Below are 21,199 nucleotides of genomic sequence, written 5' to 3'. Positions count from 1 at the left end.
TGATTTTTTGTGACTGGCCTCTTTCACTTGGCATAATGAACATAAAGTGCATCTGTGTTGTAGTGTGTATAAATACTTCATTCCTTTCTTTTTTTAATTTTTACATTCCTTTTTATGGCTGAATAATATTCCATTGTATGAATACTACATTTTGTTTATCCATTCATCCATTGATGGACAGTTGGGTTGCTTCCACTTTGGGGCTAAAATGAGTAATGCTGCTGTGAATATCCATGTACAAGTTTTTTGTGTGAACATATGTTTGCAGTTCTCTTGGGCATATACCCAATTGAATTGAACTACTGAGTCGTATGTTAACTCTATGTTTAACTTTTTGTGGAGCTACCAAACTGTTTTCCAAAGTGGCTGTACCATTTACATTCCCACCACCAATATATGGGAGTCCAGTGTTTCTGCATCCTCCATAATACTTGTTATTGCTCATCTTTTTTATTCTAGCCATCCTGGTAGGTATAAAGTGAAATCTTTGTGGTTTTCATTTGTGATTCATTAATGACTAATAAAATTGAGGATCTTTTCATGTCCCTATTGGCAGTTTGTATATTTTCTTTGGAGAAATGTCTACTCAAATCCTTTGCTCATTTTTTTATTCATTCATTTATTTATTTATTTATTTATTTTGAGAGAGAGAGCAAGAGCAAGCAAGCTGGGAGGAGACAGAGAGAGAGAGAGAGAGAGAGAGAATTCCAAATAGGTTCCATGCTCATTGTGGAGCCTGATACAGGGCTCAATGCCATGACTGTGAGATCATGACCTAAGCTGAAATCAAGAGTCAGACACTCAAGTGGCTGAGCCACCCAGGCACCCCACCTTTGCTGATTTTAAAACTGAGTTACTTTTCTTTTCATCCTTGAGTTGTGTGAGTCCTTTATCAAATCTGTATACTAAATGCTTATTCAGATATTTGATTTACAGATATGTGCTGTCATTCTGTGGGTTGTCTTTTTAACTTTATAGTGTCCTTGAAACACAGAAGTTTGTAGTTTTGATCAATTCTAATTGATCTATCTTTTCTACTTTTCTTTGGTTGCTTGTGCTTTAAGTGTCCTATCTAAGAAACCATTGCATAATCTAAGGTCACAAAGATTTACACTCATCTTTTCTCCTAAGAGATTTGTAGTTGTAGCTCTTATTTTAGGTCTTTATTAGTGTCTGTATATGGTATGAGGTAGGGGTCCATATTCCTTCTTTTGCATGTGGATATCCAGTTGTCTCAGCATCATTTGCTGAAAAACTATTCTTTTCCCATTGAATTCTTTTGGCACCCATTGAATTTTCTTGGCCCCCTTGTTAAAAATCAATTGACTATAGATGAATGGGTTTATTTCTGGCCTGTTAATTCTGTTCCACAGATGTATATACCATCTTTATGCAAAGAATACCCTTTTCTTGTCTTGATCTTTCGGGTAAGCTTTCAGTCTTTCAACTTAAGTGTAATGTTAGCTGTGGGGTTTTGGTAAATGCCCTTAATTAAATGAGGAATTTCCCTCCTATTCCTAGGTTGTTGATTTCCACCACCACCCCCCCCCCTTGGAGGGAGGGATATTGGATTTTGTCAGTTGCTATTTCTGTGCTTAATTAATATGATATATTCCATTCATTGTTTTCTCTGTGGTGAACCAACCTTGCATTCTTGGGATAAATCCCCCTAGGTCACGGTGTATAATCTTTTTATATGCTATAAGATTTGATTTGCTAGTATTTTATTGAGGATTTTGGCATAGAATTATAGAGTGGGGATTGAGACTAGGGCAAGTTAAAAAGCCCCTAAGCTCACTGTTCTGAGAGTCTGACTTTTTCCTTGAATAAATACTCCCCGGATTGCTAAAAGCCTTTGATTCATTTCCATAGTTCTGAAAATTTGGATTCTGGTAATTTGTGCCCATTTTCTTGCTGCTTTTATGGAGGAGAGAACTTTTAGAAGTCCTTACTCTGACATTTTTGCTGATGTCTCCTTACTACTTTTTGAGATAAATTTTATTTAGCATAATCCAGTTACTTTTCTGTGTATAAACATTTGCTTATTAAATTACTCCAACCTATATTACAATTTTTTATTAAAAATATGTATTAGGCACCTGTGTGATTCAGTTGGGTAAACATCGAACTTTGGCTCAGATCATGATCTCACAGTTTGTGAGTTTGAGCCCTGTATCAGCTGAGCTTGAGCCCCACTACTTACTGATGAACTCAAGCCCCACTTCGGGTGAGCACAAGCCCTGTTTCGGGTAAGCTCAAGCTCCGCTTCAGGTGAGGTCAAGCCCCACCTTGGGTGAGCACGATCCCCACTTCCAGTGAGCCCTGCTTGTCTCTCTGTCCCTTTCTCTGTCTCCCTCTCTGCCCCTTGTGGGATTCTCTCTCTATCCCTCTCTCTCTGTCCCTCACTCACTTGTGCCCTCTCTCTCTAAAAAAATAAAATAAAGATAAAATCTTAATAAATAAAAATATGTATACTGTGTTGCAGTATTCTCTTAACATAATTTGTACATTTTTATTTTTTTCATTCCTTCAGTAGTGTTTACTGTGTTCCAGGCACAGTAGGGAATGTAGATGCAGAGATAAGAATCTTCATCTTGCAGTTACTTTTTCTCTTCTGTTAATCAGAATATTCCCAAATTGCTGAAAATTGCTCTTTATGTTCAAAATATGACTCAGTTGTTATTCATTCATTTATTTATTCAGCTGCTACTGATTGAGCTGTTATGTGCAAGGTACTGTTTTAGGTGCAAGGGATATATGAGTGAACAAGATAGACAAGTTTTTCAGCCTAATGGACATTACATTCTAAGGCAAAGACCGGTAATAGACAAAAAAACCTATTCAATAAATTTCATAATCTGTAGTAATTATAAGTGCTATGATGAAAAATAAAGCAGATTAAAAGTATAGATAGGGGTGGTATTTTAAGTAGAGTGGTCAAGGGTTGCCTCTCTGAGGACATAAATTCTGAGCAGAAACACCAAAAAAAGGGAGTGAAATGGGGTAAGTTATGCAGAACGTTTGAAGAGCTTTCCAGCAGAGGAAATATCAAGTGCAGAGTCCTGAGTCTAATTTATTATATTTGATGTATGCATGTATCTTATGTGTGTGTGTGTGTGTGTGTGTGTATATATCTTACATATATTATAATAATGGTCTTTTAAAATATTTTTTTAAAAAGCTATTTTCAAAAAAATTGTGTGGTTTTATAACTTTGGTTCAGTTTGACAACCACTTTGCACCAGTATCTATATGTTATTTTTGTTTCATTTACGTTTTTAAATTAAATATAGATTGATACCCTATAAATCTGATAAATATAGCTTAAAGGTTCTGTATTTAATTGGAATGCATTGTGATTTTTCTTCAAATTATTATTTACATGAATGCATGTAACTACATTAGTTAGAATTCCAGTTTTATTGTGTGTGTCTCAACAAAGGCTTAATGTCAGTACATGTTAACTTGCTTTTTCTTTTCCTCATTTTTGCAAAATTACTTCCTTCTTCTTTTCTTTACCTCCCTTTCCTCCTCTCCCCTCCTCTATTTCCCCTCTTCTGTTCCCTGTCTTCCTATTTTTGCTTATTTCTTACCACCTCTGTTCATCTCCCCTTCACCCTTCTTCCCTTCCCTTCTCCCTCCTTCTTTTCTCACCCTCTCTTTCCTCCTTTGTCCCTTCCTCCCTCTTTTCCTCTTTTTTCCTTTACTCCTTCGTCTTTTAATTTATCCTTTTCATTTTTCTTACCATTCTCCCAATTTACCCTTAACAGAAATACTAAAATAGCTTCCTAGTTTTTCTCTTAGTCTTTATGCCACTGCCATATTTTAATCTTCCTAAGGCACAATTCTGATGAGATCACTACTTGCTCAAAACCTTTCTGTCATTGGTTGCCCACTGCTTACTGGATTAGCTCCATTATATTCCTTGATCTCCAGTGGAACTAGTCTAGTAAGAGTTCGATAAATACATTCCTTGCTTTCTGCTTCCATTTCTGTTCTCCTGTTATTTCCTTTGCCTGAAATGTTTAGCCTCCCTTTGCAAACCTACATACTTCAAGGCTCATTTACATGTCACACCTTTCCCTTTCTCTTGTTGTTATCTGTGAGTATATCTTCTTCCGCTCATCCAAATTAAAAGTTTTTCAAGGTCTGAGCCTTTGTCTTCTTACAATTCTGTGAATTTTCAATACAGAGTCTTGCTGTGGTAGATATTTGGTAAATTTCACTAGTTTGCAGCAATACTTTTCACTTACCAAAATTCCTATTTTCTTGTCTCTAGTTAAAGAAGAGTGTAAGAGTCCTAAAACTGAGAGCCGGTCACAAAAAATGTCAAATAAGCAGGTAAGCTTTCTTAAATCAAATTCTAGTAGCCAGCTTTTTATTACAGTGGGTAGATGTGTGGCATCTGAATTTTGCCGCCCAAATCCATAAGTTGCCCAAATCCGTAATCACTTGGAATGGAAGTTACACAGCTAGAGTCAGGATTTGGAACTAGAGATACTTATACACACATACATATATATAAATACATAAACAGGTATGTATTTAATAGTTGGGTGGCTTTGAGCAACTCACTACATCTCTTATAGCCTCAATTTCTTCATCTTTTCTTTTTTTAGAGAGAGAGAGCACAAGCAGAGGAGAGAGGCAGGGGGAAGAGAGAGAATTTTAAGCAAGCTCCACGTTTAGCACTGAGCCCAACATGGGGCTCGATCCCACAACCCTGGAATCACAACCTAAGCCAAAATTAAGAGTCGGTCGCTGAACCAACTGAGCCACCAAGGTGCCCCCTTAATTTCTTCATCTTTAAAATGCAGGGTTGCCTGCATGGTTCAGTCAGTTAAGCATCCAGCTCTTGATCTCAGCTCAGGTCTTAATCTTGGGGTCGTGAGTTGGAACCCCACGTTGGGTTCAGCACTAGGCTTGGAGCCTACTTTTATAAATAAATAAATAAATAAAAATTAATTAAATGGAGATAAAAATAGATTTATCTCACTTGATACATTTAGTCTGTATATACATACATACAAACATACCTACGTACATAAATGTATGTATGTATGTATAAAATCTTGGAAATATGTGTATATTCAATGATTCATTTAGGATCAACATAGCAAAGTTAATGATTAATTAATTGTGTGGAGTAGCTTGGTGTGGGAGGAAGCTGAGGTTATTTATGTTTGCCTTTGTATAGTCTCTGCTGATTGATAAGGAGAGTATATGCATTTTATGATCAAAGAATAACAAATTTTTACTCTAAAAACATTCAACACATATACTTATGGTATATGTACTTTCTATATGCATATTTTTTAATTTTTTAAGAATTTTATCTCTTATAAGTTAGTCATATATCAAATATATAAAAGGCACCTTAGCAGAATATTTGGCACATGCCAGGTTATCAGCAAATGGAACCCATTAATATTTAGATACCAGTAATGGTTGACTTTTAAGGCCCTCTTTTTCTGAAATTCTCATGCTATAATTTCCTTTCTTCTAGGAAGGGATTTATAAACTTTGTTATGGGTTCTTTCTCAGAATAGTGTTTTTAATGCTAAAATACTTAAGATTTGAAAGAAAATTAATTGTATTGAAATGCAATTAGAATCACCACTATTGCTTCATTGAAGGAAATGCTAAATCTCATTTAGAAGTTAATGAAGATGCAGATCTAAGTTTTTTCCTCATCCAAGTTTACAAGCCCCATTTTTAAGATATAAAAGAAAATGGCACTTAAAAAAATTTGCAGTAATTTATTTAGAACACTATTAAATGGCAGCTATTTGCACAAAAAGCTCATTCTTAACTCTTTTATAGACATTTGGAGGGCCTGCCAAATGTAATATTAAGCTATTGAAGAGAAATGAAAGTGCAGAAGTCTCAGAAAACCAGAAGGTTCTGACTGGTTACCCAAATGCTGTTGATAAGGTAAAAGACCATTTATTCAATTTCTGTTGCCAAACTTTAGCAGCTGGGAAGATGATTGAGTGAAAATTCAAATGATCGTTTTTGTACCTAAAATTCTTAGCTTTTTCCGTGTCCTCATATTTTCATCTTTATGCACAAAATATTTATTCTTTTAGCCTAACCCTGGAATTGAGAACTTTTTAGCATCCTTGAATATCTCCAAAGAAAATGAAGTACAGTCATCTCATCATGAAGAGCCTCCAAGTGAAGAACTTTTGTCACCACAGTCATTTGCTATGGTTTGTGTTCTGTAGGAGCTTTTGTACTGTCTGTAGTAATTTTACTATTGTGGCGCATGCATACATACCCCATGCAACTGTTACAGCACTTTTATGTCCTGTGGACTGGTATGTTGCATCATTATTGTCATCTTGTAGGGAAAACCAGGCTTCCCTGGGCATTCTAGTTATCCGTATGTTTGGTTTTTATAGACCTGTATGTTTGCTTTTCAAACATTGCCACCAGGTAATTTGGTCAAGTTAAGCAGAAGAATAAGTACTGTTTCTGTGGCAGGAAATGTGAACATTTTGTTTCAACTCTAGACTGTTGATTTTGCTCATTCCTTACCTGAATGTAATTATCATCTTAATTTTTAACACTAGAACTCACTAAAAGAAAGGTTAATAAGCTCTGTAACTCTAAGGTTAACTTTTCTCCACCTACCCCCACCATCTCCATACCAATTATTTTCAAAAACAGAAAGGAACTCGGATGCTTAAAGAAATACTAAAAATTGATGCCTCTGATACTGTGGACCATAAGAACGAAATGAAGCAGTTTGGTAATGAAGCCACTGTTTCCTCTAATAGAAGAGATGAATATGGACCTTCCTCACAGCCTCAACAGAATAAGAAATTAAGTACGTGAACAAAGTACTAGTACTAGTAACCAATATCATTTCAGATGTTCCGTTCATTTGGGTTGTTTTATCATGTGCTTTTGAAGATAAAACTACCTGTAGTTTTAAAAGAGTATAATGAAGAGTAACAAATAAGAATGTAATTTTTATGCTGTGTCATTAAATAATAATATAACTCTGTAACTAATAGCTCTATAGTCCCTAAATGTCTTCTTATGATTACTTAAATTGTGCTTTTGCAGATACTCATTCTGTAGTGCCCAAACCTAGACAAGTTTTCACATTCTAGCTTTTTTTCCCTCAGTAATTTAAAAATAGTTTTGTAACTTAAATACATTATTTAACTTTACTAAGATTTTAAGGCTTTTTTTCATATTTATAAAATGAGAATAACATTGTAAAGGACTCTTGCAATAACTATATGATACATACAAAGCAGCTTGCACTGTGTCTGGCATATTACAGGTACCAATATACCTATAATTGATATAGCATTATGTTCTAATAGCTTGGCCAATAGAAGAAGCTACAAAATCAATTATAAATAATTAATGGAGGTAGACACTGTAAAGTGGGTGCTTACCTTAAAATTTTGAAGCCTATAGCATGCCATGTGGCAAATACGTAGCCAGATTGGTTTTTTTAAGTTTATTTATTTATTTTGAGAGAGAGGCTGACTGAGAGCACAGGAGGGGCAGAGAGAATCCCAAACAGGCTCCACACTGTCAGCACAGAGCCAGATGTGGGGCTCAAGCCCACGAACCGCAAGATTATGACCTGAACTGAAACCAAGAGTCACACTCTTAAACGAACTTAGCCACCCAGGTGCCCCATAGCCAGATTTTAGTACATATCCATATTTGCCCCTACTGTCTCTGTCCCCTATACTTCAGTATTTTGTCTGTATAATTATCTGCAAAAGCCTACCAGGAAGAATGACTAATGCAAAAGTACGTGGGGACAGAAATTTCTCAGGTAAAACAAACAAACAAACAAACAAACAAACATCAGTTTGAAATAAGCAGAACTGACTTCATTAAGCATCAAAATCTGGAACAGAATCAGAGCCTAGCTTCATCTATTTTATATTCCAGTGAATAATAAGATAAATAATCAATTTAAAATTTGAGTAGCTATTAGGAAACTATCCTGGTGACAGACATGCTCTTGGAATAACAAAACTGGAAAAAGATGGTCTTGCTGTCAAAAAACAAGTAACTTTTATTTCAGAATAATGAAGAATATATCTCTTAAGAGTCGGGAGCTCAGAATCCAGCCCAAGTAACAGAGTTTGCAAGTTGTGTGGCTTTCGGCTAGCAACTTAACCTTTTTTTTTTTTAAATCTATAACGTGACAGGTTTAGGTTCATTCTTCACTGGGGTATGCTCTTGTTCTATTAGTTTGTTCATCCTAAAGAATGTGAACTCTTAGAATGTTTTAATCATCTGTAAAAGCACTTGAAAGGGTTACTTTTAGAAAAACTTTTAAGCAGCTTCATTTTGGAGCAATAAGACCATTTATCCACGTGTCTCAGAATGTAGGATGGAATTTTGACAAGACTGAACCCAAAGCCTCAAAACTTAAGAATTGTAAGGTGCCTGGGTGGCTCAGTCCTCTGAGCGTCTGACTTCGGCTCAGGTCATGATCTCACAGCTTGTGGGTTCAAGCCCCGCGTCAGGCTCTGTACTGACAGCTCAGCACCTGGATCCTGCTTCAGATTCTGTGTCTCCCTGTCTCTCTCTGCCCCCTCCTCTGCTCATGCCATGTCTCTCTCCGTCTCTCAAAAATAAATAAACTTTAAAAAAAAAAAAAAGAATTGTAAATCAGCTCAAAAAAAACTATTTGCTTATTCAAATTTTGCTTTGCTCGAAAATAACTATGTAGTCATTAATCTCTCAAGATGTCAGTTTTTGGCAGTCAGCTACTTACCATGTTTTAAAATCTTCATCATGAATCATTAATCAGTTACAGTCATTTAAAAATCTGTATTGAATTCTTGGTAATTTTAGGCAGTACTAGATAGTTCTTCTATTTGCTTCATGAGAGATTCCTCTTTTCACCTTTTAACAATTTTTTGCTTGCTATCTGTAAAACCCTACAATAACTGCAGAGTTCAGTATATCATTTAATATAGATATATTCTTTTCTCTTTTTTGGTAGCATCTTACATGAATAAGCCTCACAGTACTAGCGAATACCATAATGTTCAGCCTATGGACCATGTGTGTTGGCCTGCTCCCAGCCATATCCCTCCTGTGTCCACACCAGTAACTGAACTTTCTCGAATTTGTTCCCTTATTGGAATGCCACAACCAGATTTCTCCTTTCTTAGAACACCACAGGTATAGTATACTACTGTTCCATTTATTTAAGTTCTTTAACACTGATCTTAAATAGATTAACTGAAAATCTTTGGCTAAAAATAATATAATGGAGCTGAGTTTTTGTACGTTATGAGCAACATAGATTTATTCTTCCCACTATGGCTCACTCATATTTATGCCAGAGCCCTCAGAGATGCTGACAGAGAGGAACCTGGGCAGCACGTAGTCTTGGACAGATTGATAGAGCTAGGGATCTTGGTCTATAGCAGCAATTTTCAAAGCTTTGGCCTATTAAACTCCCACCTTTTTTTTTTTTTTTGAGGACCCCAAAGGATTTTTGCTTACTTGTTTTATATCTATATTAACTGTATTAGAAATTAAAACAAAAAATTAAAAGCATTATTTATTAAAAATAACCTTTCAAAAATTTTAGTGAGTGGCACTGCTCTATACTTTTACAAATCTTTTCCATCTCTAGCTTAATGGAATAAGCTAGATTCTCATATCTGCTTCTTACTATCAATCTCTTATGATTTGTTTTGGTTAAAATACATGAAGAAAATCTGGCCCCAGACAGAGTGATAGTTAGAGAAAAGGAGGGAATTCTAATAGCCTTTGCAGATAGTAGATACTTTTTGATACTACATTAAAATATGGTATTTTCTTAGAAGTTAGTTGCAGTGTAGAATCTAAAGCTATATCAGTGAATTTTTTGTCCTCTATATACTTGTGAGAAACTGAGAGTGGAAAAGACAAATAGCACCTTAATATCATTATTAAAATAGTTTGGACCTCAAGGACCTCCTGAAAGGGTTTCGGGGACCCCCAGGGGCCCCAGACTGTACCTTGAGAACCACAGACGATAGGAAAGGTTATTTGATCCTCTTTATATCCAAGTTGTTAATATATTCTCACCTAAAACAGAAAGTAGGCTTAAACTCACAACATCACATAAAAATGACTACCTTTTAAAAAAGTAGAATTTAAAAAAAAATTTTTTTATAAAAGAAAAAATGTGTAATAAAGAGTTGTAACTTCTATGTGAACATAAAATTGGACATAACCTCTAAGTCTTTTAGATTTTGGCAGTTAATTCATATTAATGAAATATCTGCTAATTGGAGGATGGTGTAAAGCAGGAGTCAGAATTTTTTTTTTTTTCCCAAGGGCCAGATAGTAAGTATTTTAGGTCTTCTGGGCCATATGGTCTCTGTCACAGCTACTCAGCTGGGCAGTTATAGTATGAAAACAGACTTAGGCAATACATGAAAGAAGGGACTTGGCTGTGTTGCAAACACAACCCTTATTTATAAAAATAAGCAGAAGGCCTAGTTTCCCTACCCTTGATATAAGGAAAAAATTTTGTTGGCTTTCATTTGCATTAGGATGCCTGACCCTTCAGCTATCTTAAAGAGCATTTTATTTTGTAAACATGGCAAGATAAGGAAACAATTCTAAAATTTTGCAGGGCAACCCAAAACTTAAAATGATTGTCCTTTGTTGAATTTTTGAATTCTTTTTTATAGAATGTCACATGAAAGTATTCTACTTGTTTAAGCTTGAGGGGAGAAGGTCAACCTCCTAGACAGATAACTTCATAGACATTCATGTTCTCTTTTTTAGACGATGACAGTTTGCCAGGTAAAATTATCTAATGGCTTACTGGTACATGGGCCACAGTGCCATTCTGAAAATGAAGCCAAGGAAAAAGCTGCACTTTTTGCATTACAACAGTTGGTAAGAATTAATCATGACTTCTCTACTAAACTTTTAATTAATCTCTACAGATGTTTTTGTTGCATTGTCTTCTAACTTTTAAATACTTCCTTAGGGCTCCTTAGGAGTGAATTTCCCTTTTCCTCCACCAATATTTCCAAATTATCCTCCTGCTGTACCACCCGGAACCATTCCTCCAGTTTTTCCTCAACCTACTGGTAAGATACTTGGCCTTTTTAAATATTTGTTATTGAGTTTCTGTTTTTAGAAAGTTCTTTTAAGAAACATCATTTTGAAGAAACCAAAAATGTATTTAAATATCTAGGGAATGCAAGAAGGAATTGTGAGAAAAGTAAGACTGGAACTAGAGATTGCAGATTTATCTAGAAATACCATTCCCCTCTATAGCCTCCAGTCTAGCTGAAGTAGGACTGTTCTTTGTTCTAGGCAGTCCCTTATTCCCCAGTAGCTGCCGACAGATGAATTTAGGTTTAAGTTAGACATCAAAACAGAGGTGGGAAAGGGGGAAGGAAATCAAGTGGAGGGAATAAAGAACAGATAAGGCTTTGAAGCTGTGGATGTGAAAGAAACTGCCCTTGATGATGAAGCTTCAAAATGAAGAATGAGGAGTTTCTAAGTTTACTGTGTGTCTCTTAATATTCTCTCATAACTGTCTTCCTCTTTCAAATGTGGAGCCTGAGTTATCAAGCAGGTAGCTCCCTGCTTCCTGTAGCCATTTGGGATCTTCCTAGTGTTCTGAGGGAATAAAATGGTCACTCTGGAATCAGAACTCTTTTTGTCCAGAGTCTTTTACTGCCTTACTTTGCAAAAATCATATAACTTCTTTGGGAATCCATTTTCTTATTTATGCTAGACTGTGTCCAGGATTTCTTTGAGACTACCATTTTATAATTTTATGATTCTAAATCTTAAGCTTATTGAACTTTTCTTTTATCACCCCTTTTTCCTAATAGCAGTTGGCTTCTTTATATCCTATTCATTATATTTTAAAACCAATCATTTGTTTATTTCAGGTTTAGAAATTTTATTTTCTGAGATATTAGTGTAGGAGCTCTACACAGCTAATCCTCACTACAAACATTAGAAAACTTAATAATGCATATTAAACAAATTATCTCTTCTCTTGGCCCAAACTACATGAAACTGAACAATAAATTATTTTAAAAGTGTAAACCTTTTACACTTATAAGGACAGAGAGCTAAAAGAAGAAATATCAGCAGATTAGAGATTTGAAAAGAGTTCATGATGAGAAAAGCAATTCACAGAGTAATAACTCATTTAGCAGAGCGGGGATAAGCTACCCTAAAGTATCTGTAGAAGATAATCCAAATGAGATGATGAGCATCTCTCCTCCCTCATAAATCCTAAAAGTTTCAGAGCTTGAAAGTATCAGAAGCTATCAGAGCTTTCAATGAGGCATGGGCTGAAAAAAGGGGGATTGTTTCAAAGTCTGTATGTGGAGAGATGGGACTCCTCAGATACCACCCCACACAGCCCCTTCAGGCAAAGCGCTGAAAGTATATTCTCCAGAGGACTCTCTAGATTCGGGAACACCAGGCACAGAGTACAAATATTTGGCTGAAAACTGAGATTAAGGTAAAGTTCCTTTTCCTTATCCTGTTCTCAGTTTGTAGCCAGCCATAGCTCATGTAGGAAGTTGGAAGATGGTTCTTTGCAGAAATTCACTGAACTATAAAGAAAATACCTGCTGACTTTTGGAGAATATATATATATAGTACAAGTAAAAGCCAAGAGATTTCTTTTTTTTTTTTTTAAGTTTATTTATTTTTGACAGAGAGAGACAGAGACAGAGCCTAAGTGGGGGAGGGGCAGAGAGAGGGAGACACAGAATCTGAAGCAGGCTCCAGGCTCTGAGCTGTCAACACAGAGCCCGACGCGGGGCTCAAACTCACAGACCACGAGATCATGACCTGATCCTTAGTCAGACACTTAACCGACTGAGCCACCCAGGTGCCCCAGAAAAGCCAAGATATTTAAATGTTAATCAGGAGAAAAAACTTCAGCATCAGATTAACATTTTTAAGTTATTTTATAGATTCCTACTTTATGATATGAAAAAGTCCCAGTGGAAAAAAATGGAGGAAAGTGTATTTTATGTTTAGAACAATGATTCATTGGGGAAATTGTGGAGTTGATCTGTGCATAAGATTACTATAACATCTTTTAGGGGGCACCTGGATGGCTCAGTCGGTTATGCTCCCAACTCTTGATTTCAGCTCAGGTCATGATCTCACAGTCATGAGATCAAGCCCCAAGTTGGGTTCTAAGCTATACACGGAGCCTGCTTAAGATGCTCTCTCTCCCTCTCCCTGTACCACTGCCCTGCTTGCACACGTGCTCCCTCTCTCTCTTTCTCAATAAATAAATAAATAAATAAATAAATAAATAACAATATAGCACCTTTTAAATAGATCTTCTTAACATTATGACAGACACCAGAGTTGCTTATAGGTAGTATCAAGGCCTAATTTTATAAATATTTTTAGCATTTTTCATATTAAAAGTTTTTTTCATGCAAGAATTTGTACATGTTTAATTCAGAATACTAAAATACATTATGATTCTTTTCTCCTGATCCAAAACTTTTTTAAGTGGCTGAATTATCAAACTATCCTATCTTATAGGTCTGGCTGCCTTTTTACTTCTCTGAAAAGAAATTTTGAACACAGTACATATCTTCCTTCAGTGGCAGTGTGCTGGTGTCTCACTTGTCATTGTTTAATGTAGTAGTTCCCATATGCGGCACTGGTACTAACTGAATAAGAATCCACCTGTGGAGCCCATGAACAATACAGGTTCCTTGGGTTCCTCAAAAAATTAAGAATAGAGATACCATATGATCCAGCAGTTCCACTTCTCTGTATCTACCGAAAGAAAACAAAAACACTAATTCAGAAAGATGTATGCACCCTTATGTTCATTGTAGTATTACTTACAACAGCCAAGATATGGAAGAAACCTAAGTGTCCATCAAGGTACAACAGAGAAAGACAAATATCGTATGATTTCTTCTATATGTGGAATCTAAAAACAAACAAAACAGAAACGGACTCATAAAAAGAGATTGAACTGGTAGTTGCCAGAGGAGAGGGAGTTGGAGGATGGGCACAAGAGGTGAAGGGAACTAAAAAATACAAACTTTCAGTTTTGTACTGATCAAGTCAGGGAGATGAAAAAGTACAGCAGAGGGAATATATTCAATAATATTTTAATAACTTTGTCTGGTGACAGGTAGTTACTACACTTGTCATGGTGAGCATTTTGCAATGCATATAAATATCAAGTCAGTATGTTGTACACCTGAAACTCATATAATCCTGTATGTCAACTGTGCTTCAAAAAATACAGATTCCTGAGCCTCTGTGAGTCTGGTTTACTAGGTCTGAGGCCTTGCCTAGGAATCTGTATTTCACAAGCTCCCCAAATACTCAGATATAGAAATCAGGTTTGGAAACCACTGGTTCAGTGTGCTTTTAATATGAAACAAAACGTAATGTTTTAAATCCTTAAATTACAAATATTAGAATAGGGAAAAGAAAGATTCTACATGTCATATGAAAGTGATCAGATTTCAAGACTTGAGTTTTTTTGGTTTTTTTGTAGGCTGGGATCACTATGGAAGCAACTTAGCACTGGGGGCAGGTGAGATCCTTAAGATTTCTCTCTTTTTCTCCCCCAAGGGACAGTTTCATGATCCTTTTATTATTTTTTTAAATAGTATTACAAATATTCCTGAAGTTCATATTAGTATGTGATACCATTGGCCTTTGTAGGCCAGACAGCATGATAAGCTGACTTCTATAGATGGCTTATGGTCCTAAGGGGGTGTCCCGAGGTGTAATGTTGTAAGCAAGATTAATCATAAGTTAAGTGTATATATGCCCTTTGCCAAAATGATAAAAGCCAAAAAAAGGGTAGCAGAAAGAGGTCTTAAATTTCAGGGTTTTGATGGTACTATTTTACTGAAAAAGAACTTTTCCATGATTTTTAACAGCTAATATAATGCCTTCATCATCTCACCTCTTTGGCTCAATGCCATGGGGACCACCAGTGCCAGTTCCTGGGAAGCCTTTTCATCATGCTTCATATTCTGGGACCATGCCCATGGCTGGGGGAATGCCCAGTGGTGTGCACAATCAGTTCATACCTCTACAGGTGAGACCTGAAAAGAGAATTACTATATATATGTGTGTGTGTGTGTGTGTGTGTGTGTGTGTGTGTGTGTCATATATGACATATGTATACATATGACATATGTATACATAGGTATATGTATACGTGCATATACATGTGTGTACACATGTGTATACATGTGTATATACATGTGTATATGTATACATAAATGCATAAATGTGTGTGTGTGTGTGTATATATATATATATATTACATTTTATTTATTTTTGATAGAGACAGAGCACAAGTGGGGGAGGGGCAGAGAGAGACAGACACAGAATCCGAAGCAGGCTCCAGGCTCTGAGCTGTGAGCACGGAGCCCGATCCAAGGTTGAACTCACAAACCACGACATAATGACCTGAGCCAAAGTCGGACACTTAACTGACTGAGCCACCCAGGTGCCCCAAGAATTACTGTATTTTTTAGAGAGTTCATTTTTTAATGCTCAAGGACTATTGAGAAAAATTTGTTTATTTAATAATTACTGATTCAAGGCCAACTAGAAGTCCAGTACTGGTCTGGATGCTAAGAATATATATTATGACCATTAGTCGGAGCAGCTGGCCCAGTTGGTAGATCATGCGACTCTTGATCTTGGAGTCGTAAGTTTGAGCCCTACATTGGACGTAGAGATTACTTTTAAAAAATTAAAAATAATTTTTTAGAAAAAATAATACATTTTGACCAGTGGTGATCAATCTGACCTGGTTCCTGCTATCTTGAGTTTGTGTTCTAATAATTAATAATTGCAGCAAGTAACATTTTTTTCTAGCACAAGTGATTTTAAAATCAGGAATATAAATTTTCTTTAAGTTATGGAGAATTTTTAAATATTTAAATGCCTTTAATTGCTGAAGTCTGGTTTGGAGATTATAAGTAGAAATCACAAGTCAGCATTATTGACAGACATTAGCAACATGCTTAATGACACTAGTTTTTTCTGCCTGCATTGTTAATTAATGATGCTTTTATTCCTTAAAGGTTACTAAGAAAAGGGTTGCAAACAAAAAGAACTTTGAGAGTAAGGAGGCCCAGAGTGCTCCAGCTACCCCACTTCAGACTAGCCAGCCAACATCTTCCAGTGTCACCAAAGTGATTCCACAGGAGACTTCATCAGCTTCCTTAAAGTCCTCTCAAATTACTCAACCTGCTTCTTCTTTTCAAGTTGAAGGCACCTCCCAAGGCCACAGTATGTCTCACCACAAGTCAACACCAAGCTCTTCTTCAAGAAGAAAATCAAGAAAACTGGCTGTCAATTTTGGTGTTCCTAAACCTTCTGAATAAATTTGGTACTTGGAATTAAATTAATTTCTTTTCTTTCCAGCCAGCTTTTTAGAAATACATATCTGTGTCTCATAAAAAATTGGAATGTGCTATTTTAAAATAATATGTTTCAATTAAAATTTTTGATTTGTTGTCAGGCACTTTTCACGCTATATCAAATTGTGCATCTTAAACATGTACAGTTTGTTTTACATCAATTATACCTCAGTAAAGCTGTAAAAAAGAAAAAAAGCTAAATTAAACCTTGTGTTAAAATAGTATCAGTGGACTAAGCATTAAAATGTACCACTCTAACTATTGGCCTCATCATTAGAAGCATCCTAAACTATGACGTAGACATCATAGTGCAATAATAATAAATTTTGACACTCTTGAGGGATAATTAAATGGAGCGTGAAAATCGGGCCTCAAGTATAATTTACCAAGTGTGGATTTTATTTCTCTTTTTAATGATGTAACAAGTTTATCAGGAGAATGGCTCTTATTTATAAGTATTTTAACTTAGGTTTTGTTGTCTCTGAGGGTCCTTTAGACCTGCTGTGAAACGATCACACTTGTGGTGGTGCTGCCAGTTTTGCTTTATTCTAGATTTTGTACCAAAGCAAGTTTAGAATATTGGTCAGAGTATTTCATTTAACTGCTTAGAACTATAAATAGCAATCTAGATTTGAGCAAGTAATTACAATTTTTTAGATTACTCAAAAACCAGCATTAGTAATTTCTAATAAAATTAAGTTTCAAAATCTACAGGGTACAATGACCACAAATTAACCTTCTAACAGAGTAAAGTAAAATCTATTAATCATGTTGTTAGTTGAAATAAATTGTGTTACTCTTTTGTATAGCTTTTTACCTGCTTACCTAAACATATGTGAGAGCTCCACTGTTGATCCTTGTAGTGCTTCTTGGGACTGATGAAATTCTAATTTTTAAAAAAATTCTAAGGTGTGCTATAATACAGGCACAATCAGTTTGTGGTGTACTTAATTTACATGACAAATGCCTGTCTCATTCTGTTCCCACATTTTTAGCTTTATGCTGAACTGTTCAGTGACGCTGGCATTTTGTCTTTGCATGTCATGTGTGGGTGTGTAGCGTTCAAGCTATGGCTGTTGAAATTATTTTAGAATTTATGAAAACTTCTCAGTGGTACCAGGGCCTGAGTTTTTATATATATATTTATCCTTTAGTTTTTGTGATATGCTTATATTTTTAAGGAAGTAAGTTATCATACTTTTTTAAGAGTAGAAACCATAATGTTTATATGGAGCTGCTTATTATTATATCCAGTTTCATTGAACTCATTAAAAACTCTGCCATGAGTCTTAAAGTAGTCTATTTGTTTTTTAATGCTGGCATTGAACTAAATGGATTCCTTTCTCTAACTGCTGATTTCAGAGTTTCTCTATATGTTAATAGGATATTTGTATATTAGTAGTGCCTTTAGTATAAGAGATAAATGTTCATTATCTGGCATTTATTATAGTCATGTGAGTTTCTGTGATTTTATTTTCTGTTAATTTTCCAGATTCAAATGTTCATTGGTTCCCAGCGTTCCCTTGTTGGGAATGTTTATCTGTAGTGGGATATTGAATAATGAGGCTGAAATAATTCTCAATGTTTGTCCTCATTATCTCACAGACTCTCTATTTATTTTAAAAGGAAACATCTATTATAGGAATACAATACAAAAAAGTGAAATTATGACAGTAATTTTCTGTCAACCTCTACTACTTTAAAGTGTGTAATATTTTTCACCTTATGTACCTGTACAAACCAGCAGTCAAGAATTGTCTCACTCATCATTGCTATGTGACCCCTCTAAAAATAGTGCACAACCCACATCTTTTTTAGAGTACAGAGCATGTGCCATCTTCTGAAAACTCCAAGAAAAGTTCCAACAGGCATATTGCCACCGAACTCATAAAGATATTTCCCGTGTTTGAGCAAAGTGAGCTGATAATTCTCCATGCGTAGGCAGTAAAAGTGTTTTCTTTTTGTTCTTTCCTCCTTTTTTAAAAAACATAGTATTCTAAAGGTCAAGATTAAAGAGAGATTAAAATAGGAAAGCGCTTGATAGTGACTAGATAGTGGTCAAGCCTTCATGTCTTTTCCTTTCCCCCTTGTAGACCTATTCCAGATGTGGGCATGAGGTCAATAGATCAACAGGACTTGTGCCTCCCTGTGGAGGCTGTGAGAAGTAGAGGCTGTTTTTATCTCATGATAATCTTGAGGAGACTGGATTCACTGATAGTATGGGAAACTTAAAATTTTTCCCTTTTGGATGGGGCAGACTCAAACCAGCTCAAAGTATAGAGATATGCCCATTTGTTGAATCTGTTATAAACGTTCAATGAAAGCTGTGGTCTGTATAGGGCACGGAAGAAGAGAGTCCCCAAATGCTTCATGCTTCCACATAACTACAGCAGTTAAATCTAAATATTCAATAATTTCTTTTTTTTTTTTTGAGCGCATTAAATGAATTTTGAAGATTGATTCTTCTAGTCTCATCATACCTTGTTACCGTTTCCTGCATTACCTGATCATTACCTGACTTTTATAATTTGACAGAATGTAATTGATTTAAACATCATGTAGACTAAAGTCTTAAACATCAGAGAGACAGTTGCATGGAAAATTATTTTTGCCACTGTGTGTACCTTGGTTTCCAGTTAAGACTTCCTTGCTTTTCAGAGGGATAAGTAGTTCCTTTAGAACTGAAAACATAAGGTGTTTTTTTCTTTTTTTTTTTCTGTTGGTGGGAGAAATAACTCGTAATGCAGGTTTTTTGTTGTTTATTTCCTCTTCTATGATCAGGTGATCAGGTATTTGCTTTGGTTTTAGACTGATATTTTCAAACTAATCCAAATTCTTCGTTTCAAGGGGAGGGTCAGTGAAGAGGTAGAAGAAGCAATCTAATTAAATAAGATCAATCACTGCATTTTCAGACTATATTTCTAGCTCAAGGAAGTAGATAAGCTGCAGGGGCTTTTTTATTCACTCACTTTTTAATCATCTGTTCTATTTGTATTAATGAATCATACATTTTTATAATGGTAGTCTAATTTTTACATTAAGTAAATAGAACTGTCCAGATCTCCATTGAAATTAGGCCTAATGTGCTTTGTCTCATCGTTCAGAGCATCTTTTTTAAAGCAACTGTGTACACTTCCACAACTTTTTGAGGTTTCTATCTTTCTTAGGATCATCTTGCTTTCAAATTACATTTTTACTGTAGAGGACAATTAATGTATTGGAAAGAAATAACTGTGACAGGCATTCTCAAAAAAAAAAAAAAAATCACAGAAGTTCCTTTATCATTTTTCTAGAGATAGTGATAGTACTCAAACTGACAGTGTTCTTTACATATATTTTGTAAGCTTTGTCAGTGGAATAGTCTTTTTCATGGGAGCTTCCTTTTCCTAGTCAGGATAAGGCTTAAAATTCCAGAAATGAATATTTTTCAAACTGACCTGGTTCGTATTTCCATCAGACTTCTCCATCTTCCACCAGGGGGCAGTAAGAGACAGTGTTGAAACAGAGAGACAACAGTGCTGAGTCAGCATGCGTGTGGAAGTGTCAATGTTACAACACTGAGTTAAAAGCTCCGACGGCACTGATTTTTTTTTTTAAGAGGGAAAAAAAATGTATAAAATAGTTTTAGTAATGAAGAATATCAGGAATATAGCTGCTTTTGTATTTGTGTGTATGTCAGTGAACCAACAATTATGCCTTGCTCAATCAATGCATTCAGCCATCTCAAGTGCAATTTGTGATGGAGACTCTGGTTTCCAATAGATAGTTTTACGTAGTTAAACCTGTAAAAATTTAATTTTTTTCCAGAAGTACAGCCATTGCTGTTGATTTCGGCAGTTGGTATACTATTAAATTGCCTAGGCCAAATAATTAAGCTTCTACAGATATTTTAGTATTGTGAAGCTAAATTCTCATACTGTTTCTCATGAAATAATAGGACTGAGAATTTGGTCCACAGTTTGCTTTAAGTTATTTTATTCCTTTCCCTTTACAGCTAAGGGGCTTTTTCCTTTGTTTTGGGGTTTGGTTTTTTTGTTGTTTTGTTTTGTTTTGTTGCTTCAGATCTCTTACATTTTCTTTTGCTTGCACCCAGTTGCTTCTCTGAGGGTTTTCATCTATTTTGATATATGAGTAATAAATTGTGTGCTGTATAAAGTATTCAACATTCTGTTCATTTAAACAATATAAGTATAATTCATACATATGTATCTTAACTCATTTCTTTTCTCACATAGCTATTTTATAAGTAATTGGAATTTTTCATTAGATCTTATACAGAGCAGTATTTTATTAAAAATTCAAAAGGGAAGACTTTTATGTGCTCATTTTGTAGTTTTGGTTTTTTAAATATCTTTACATTGTCTGCAATTAAAGTGTTTTAAACTTGCATTGGAATGGACTCCGAATGTATTTTTGTGTTAAGTTGTACATTTGTAGATTTCTAGCATGAAGTTAGCCTCAAAATGTTGTGCAGAAGGATTTTAAAATATGAGAGTCATTGAAAGAGTTAAAATATCTATACATGTTAAATGCTATATGGATTTTAATTAAACCCTTGAGAATGATTTCATAAGCTGTTTTTTCTTGTATATTTACATTAGTATCAAAAGTAGAAACATTACAGTATTCACTTAAACCCTATATCTTTTTATATCTGTATCTTGAATCTATGTCATTTAAACTGAGACAGCATGGTTAGTGGAGAAAGTCTGAAGACTGTAGATTCAGATGGCCACTGTTCAGATCCTTTCTCTACTTATTACTAGTTGTAAATAAGTCATTATATTAGC

The 21,199-nt window shown here is 35.2% G+C and overlaps 1 protein-coding gene across 4 annotated transcripts in view; it reads left to right on the top strand.

Moving 5' to 3' along the window:
• Positions 1-20,979, top strand: part of XRN1 (5'-3' exoribonuclease 1) — a 120,914-nt gene extending 99,935 nt beyond the window's left edge. For 2 of the 4 annotated variants that reach the window (XM_047874717.1, XM_047874719.1), the window contains 10 exons: positions 4,280-4,341; positions 5,824-5,934; positions 6,090-6,212; positions 6,673-6,832; positions 8,993-9,174; positions 10,780-10,893; positions 10,988-11,090; positions 14,519-14,557; positions 14,910-15,070; positions 16,071-20,979. In XM_047874717.1, coding sequence (XP_047730673.1) covers positions 4,280-4,341; positions 5,824-5,934; positions 6,090-6,212; positions 6,673-6,832; positions 8,993-9,174; positions 10,780-10,893; positions 10,988-11,090; positions 14,519-14,557; positions 14,910-15,070; positions 16,071-16,373 — 1,358 coding nt within the window. In that variant the 3' untranslated portion in view covers positions 16,374-20,979. Of the gene's footprint in view, positions 1-4,279; positions 4,342-5,823; positions 5,935-6,089; positions 6,213-6,672; positions 6,833-8,992; positions 9,175-10,779; positions 10,894-10,987; positions 11,091-14,518; positions 14,558-14,909; positions 15,071-16,070 lie in introns of those variants that run through there. The other 2 variants (XM_047874718.1, XR_007155582.1) reach the window with 2 other exon arrangements.
• The last annotated feature ends 220 nt before the right edge of the window (positions 20,980-21,199 follow it).

This window comes from Prionailurus viverrinus, chromosome C2 (genome assembly GCF_022837055.1).
Source record: "Prionailurus viverrinus isolate Anna chromosome C2, UM_Priviv_1.0, whole genome shotgun sequence".
Taxonomy (NCBI): domain Eukaryota; kingdom Metazoa; phylum Chordata; class Mammalia; order Carnivora; family Felidae; genus Prionailurus; species Prionailurus viverrinus.
This window is presented reverse-complemented; position numbering and strand designations above follow the sequence as displayed.